Genomic DNA, 5,013 nt, shown 5'->3' on the forward strand with positions numbered 1-5,013 from the left:
GCCAAGTTCGCCTTTCCCGAATGCCGCGCTCGCGCTGAACTACTACCCGTCCCTGCCCGAGGCGGCGGCGCAGGGGCCCTCGGCCTCCGCGAACGGGGGCGACGGCCCGGCCGAAGTCTCAATCGGCTCGCACACGGATTTCCAGCTGTTCACCATGCTGTGGCAGGACGACGTCGGCGGGCTGCAGGTGCTCAACCGCGACGGGCAGTGGATCCGCGCGTCGCCGGTGCCGGGCACCTTTGTCGTCAACATTGCCGACTACCTGCAGCGCATCACCAATGACCTGTACGTGAGCACGGTCCATCGGGCTGTGAACCGCAGCGGCAGGGAGAGGATCAGCATGCCCTTCTTTTTCGGCTTCGGGCTGCATGAGAGTTGTGCTGTCATCAAGAGCTGTCTGAAGGACGGGGAGGCGCCGAGATATGAGGAGATTGGATGTGACGCGTGGGTGAAGAAGAGGGCCCAGGCCATGCACAAGACGGATTCAGATGACGAAGAGGCAGACTGAGGCCAGAGCGGCATGTGGTAACAAAGATGTAAACATCAATCAGCGAACGACCGAGATACATCAAGTTGCAGCTGAAGACCTTGTGAACAGTGATCGCAATGATACAGATATATTGCATAGGTAGCTAATTCGAAACAGGAACCAAAATAATTTGAATCTAATCACGCCGTCCCGGTTGTGCCCATTATCATACAACAAACAACAAGGCCAGGCAGCGCCGCTCCACCAATTCAACACCCCCTTGAAATAATGTGACCGCAACGCCAAGACAAACTCCCATACCACTCACTCCTGTAACATTAATTTCATCTCTCTTGACAGCCGCCCTACTCGCCGTCTAGCAGCGCGTCCATCCCGTTGCGCTCATTTTCAAAACTCTCCGCTGTCGGTACAAACCCGTCGAATGGTTCCCTGCCCTTGCGCCCGTCATCGTCGTGGTTCGTCAGGTCTTCGAACATTTTATCCACAGCGCGCTCGTCTTGAGGTCCTCCTGTTGCACCCGTGGCTGGACTCTGTCGAAGGCCCTTGTTCTCGTTCCAAACGCCTGGGCCGTACATTTCCTCGGCCCTCTTGCGCCCGACATCCGTCCTGCCTAGGATCTCGAGAGCCTTACTCCTCTGGCCCGGATCAAGCAGGTTGAGGCCGTCCTCCTGGCCGTTGTTGAGTCGATCCTCTAACGACATGGATGAGTTGTCGTGGACCAGCTGTGGACCTCCATTTCCGTTGGGCATGAAGAGGCCTGGGTGCAGCGTTGGTCCGCTATCGATATCCATGGCATCGTCCTTGCTTGTTGTCGAATGCCGGCTGCCTCCGACGCGTTCGCCATTGGAAATGCTCGGTGGTGTGGCGGACGATTGGTGTGATTTATGGCCAAACATTGGATGCATGACTGACCCGGGGGGACCCGTGCCCCGGCTGCCGACGCCGCAACACCGGCTGCGTGGGCATTAGCGGCAGCCTCGGCATTTTGTGCTTTGCGTATCAAGCTGGCGGCCTTCTGCTTCATGTTCTCGGGAAGGTCCTCTGGGTCATCAACGCCGTACTGCGCCAGCAGCTTCTGCAATTTCGTAGGGCGTGGCTTGCGCGTGCTCTTAGACACCTCCAGTACCGGCGGCGGGTTCGGGGCGACGGGGCACCACTTGTGCAATTCCTGTCTGAAAAAGTTGGTTTCGTAGGCGAGGAGGATCTCGGCACCCTCGATCTTGCGGAGATAGAATCGCTGCGTGTCTGCCTCTGATTTGGTCGACACGAGCGGGTTGCAAATGCCCGCGACATGATTGCGGAATTCTTGCGCGTTGTCGATGATTTGTTGCAGAACTTCTTCCTCTTCCGGCTGGAAGGGAAGGTTGTTGATCTTGTCGGCCCACGCAAGCAAATCCTCGAGCTTTGGTCGGGCGGCATCTCGTGGAACCTTCAGACGCCAATCGCAGATGGGGCAGGTATACTTGTCCTCGTCCTTGACCTTGCCGCGAGCAATCTTGAGACACTTTCCGTGGTACCTACGTTCGTTAGCCACATAGATTTGTCGAGATGACGACAGTGAACACTCACCATTCATGACATAATTCACACTCGATCATCATGCCGGCCTCGACCTTGCGACAGATGCAAAAAACTTCGCGCACACGAGAATCTTCGAAACGGCTGGCCCTGGCTTCCGGGCTTGCTTCTCGCGATGCGGGTTCGGCTGGAGTCCGCGGCTTGTCGTTGACAATATCGAAGCAATCCTGATTGCGCTCGAGGACATATTCCATGTGACTCTTGAGAATATGCAGAGGGGCGTTTGTCTTGCCGAATAGCTTCTTGCCCTCGCGCATCCAGTCCTCGTGACGCTTTTGCTCGCGACCGAGATCCAACGTACCGTTGGGCTTCGAGTTGAGGTCTTCCAGCTTTCGCATGATTTCAGCCACTTCAGTGTATTTGGGTCGTTTGCGAATGTCGGGATGACGCGATCTCTCGGTCAAGTCTAGGATCTGGCGGTGGGCTTCCCGCTGCTTGTGCAGAATGGCATCCACAGCGGCCAGGGTCTCCTGAGAGACTGGTAGCGAATTGACCGTGACCTGCGTGGAGAGGGCCTCCAACTGGGCGTAGTGCACAGCCTCCGCATAGATGAGCTCGCGCGCCTTCTTCTCCCATACCTGCCCGGCATGCATCTGGTCGAGATAGTAAGTCAGATGGTCGTTGTAGGATGGTATCTCCAGACGCTGGCCCTCTTCGATGAGCTCTTTGACCTCATTCAAATTGAGGACAACGCTGCGGCTCCGGCGCGCCTTGTCGTTCCAGTTCAGCTGATCGAGGATACGCGACAGTCGGCCGACCTCGGGGATGTCAACATTGAAAGAGCGGCCCTCTTCGAGGAGCTCCTCAATGACTTCTGCCGTGGCTGTGTGCAAGTGCTCCAAAGCCTTGTTTGCGTTTTTCTGGAACGTTTCGATGCCGTCGGCTCGCTCGCGCAGTTGAAGGATCTCAGGGCAGTCGAACCCAATGTGTTCCGCTTCTTGAAGCAGGCGGTAAATGTTGCTCACATCGCGGGCGTCTCTTTCCTTCTGGTCCGCAACGGAACTCTTACGATTCGTCAGGCCCTTGTCGCTCTTGCGCCGGTTCTGCTGCTTGCGCACAGTGTAGTTTGTTGCCTCTTCCACCCACTCGTTACATCGATCGACGAACTCTCGCAGTAAAGGCAGCGAAACGAGATCGTAGGGAATGCGTTCGCCCTCGTGAAGAAGAGCACGCAACGACTTGAGAGACGGTGTCGCCTCTTCCTCAAGCATCTTGTCGTACTTCTCCTCCCAGGCCTCAGGCGTGTGCGCCTTCTCCAACACCTTGGCGAAGGTTGCGGCAATAACATCTTCGGCCCTGCGATACAGGAGCACGTGTTGCTCACCAAGATAGCGCTGGGACTCGGGTACGTCGCAGCACGCATGCTGGCCGGCATGTAGCAGGCAAAGAATTTTGCCCGTCTTGGTGCATCTGAATCGCGATAGATAGCTGAACGCCTTGCAGTAAGAGCAGAGGTAGTCATCCTCTAAAGGCAGGTCAGCTTCCTCAATCTCAAACGCAAGCGGGCAGTCACTGTTGTTGGCGCCCGTGAGACTGCACTTATGCCCTTGCGACTGAACATGTTTCGAGATAAAGTCTGCTCGAGCTGCGAGCTCACGCTCGTGAATGCGCTCAAGTGCTGGTGCTAGCCATTTTGCCGTCTGGATGGTGAGGCCGTTTGTTGCTGTTCCCTCGGCTGCCGTCCAGAGAAGTGCGTCGTGCGAAAAGCATGGCTGCTTCCTGAAGTCGCGAAGCCTGGTCACGCCGGAAAGACCAAACGGTTCCCAGTCGCAGGGGGCAAAGTTGACGGCCTCGTTGAAGTTGAAGCCATGGTTGAAGCCAGCATGATATGCCTGGGGGAAAGTAATGACAAATTGTCCGGCTCTCTGGTCCAACGCGAAGACCCTGACGCCAGCCTTCTTGAGTTGCTCCGGAGTCAGAAGTGTGACGAGCTGAAAGAGCAAATCCGGCTGTGTCTCGAACAGCTCAGGCACAGCCTCTCTCATCGCCGCTTCAAACTTCTCCGCGTCTTCCCCGGGGATACCATACCACGTCTTCGTTGCGCCGAAGTGTTGGTAGTTGGCCGAGTACGCGTAGTGATCTTCGTTGTGCCAACAGAATGTTGAGAAGATCATGCCCACGTAGACCCAGGGAACCATCATGCCCGAGATGTCGGACTTGATATGCCTAAACAGACTCTCAGGATGCAGTGGCAAGAGGTTCAGGTTCCAAGGATCGGTTGAGTATGGGTTCTTTGGATGCTTCTCTACGGTTGGGAAGCCAGAGCCGTGTGTCGTACAGTGGATGTCGGCACCATACTCGACCTCCACCGTCTCTTCCATGTCTGCAACTAGGCGCCAGAATTCGGTTTCAACATCCTCCTCGGTCACTGGTCGGTGGCACTTCAGGACCGAATCGTATGGCATCTTTCGTTCGAAGAACCCTTGTTTGAAGTCGGCAGCCTTTTGTTGGAACTGACGTAGCGAATAAAGGCCGCCCTCTTCAAATCCATACTGCCCATCGCCTACTAGACAGCGCGGACAGTTCCATTCGGGGTCGACTTTTTGCTTCAGTGGCGGGTCCAGACATGAGCCGTGGTAAGCGTGGTCACACGATTCGCATACGTGCAAAGGGCCCGCCTCATCGGCCTTGCCACAGGTCTCACATTTCTCGCCAGGCGTTGAGTTCTCATCACGTGGGGGTCGGGGCCCAGACGGGTCGGAACAGAGACATGTGAGAGCCGGGCCACCGTGGGCTACAGCGTCCTTCTCAGACGCTTGCTGCGCCTGCTGTTGGCACCAATCAGCGTCTTCCTTGGGACTCGATCGGGTCCCGGTTTGGCGGATTTGAGACTGTCAGAGCTCATCTGGACGCCTTGAGGGTCGGTGCCGGGCCCTAGGCCCGATGAACGGGACTCTGGCGTGTTCCTTCGCTGAGTAGATGGGGGTGCCGAATGCTCTTGGTGG

General features: G+C 56.6%; 2 protein-coding genes across 2 annotated transcripts in view; one reads left to right on the top strand and one right to left on the bottom strand.

Moving 5' to 3' along the window:
* Positions 1-508, top strand: part of VDBG_07585 (gibberellin 3-beta-dioxygenase) — a gene marked incomplete at both ends in the record, with an annotated part of 1,150 nt that extends 642 nt beyond the window's left edge. Inside the window, one exon of the mRNA XM_003002080.1 lies at positions 62-508. Within this exon, the coding sequence (XP_003002126.1) occupies positions 62-508 (447 nt within the window). The remainder of the gene's footprint in view (positions 1-61) is intronic.
* Positions 509-834: 326 nt separating this feature from the next.
* The window catches only part of VDBG_07586 (histone demethylase JARID1A), a gene marked incomplete at both ends in the record, with an annotated part of 5,356 nt that continues 1,177 nt past the window's right edge, over positions 835-5,013 (bottom strand). The window contains 3 exons of the mRNA XM_003002081.1: positions 835-1,316; positions 1,403-2,007; positions 2,060-4,802. Of these exons, the coding sequence (XP_003002127.1) occupies positions 835-1,316; positions 1,403-2,007; positions 2,060-4,802 (3,830 nt within the window). The remainder of the gene's footprint in view (positions 1,317-1,402; positions 2,008-2,059; positions 4,803-5,013) is intronic.

The sequence above is a fragment of the Verticillium alfalfae genome, genomic scaffold (assembly GCF_000150825.1).
Source record: "Verticillium alfalfae VaMs.102 supercont1.10 genomic scaffold, whole genome shotgun sequence".
Lineage (NCBI taxonomy): Eukaryota > Fungi > Ascomycota > Sordariomycetes > Glomerellales > Plectosphaerellaceae > Verticillium > Verticillium alfalfae.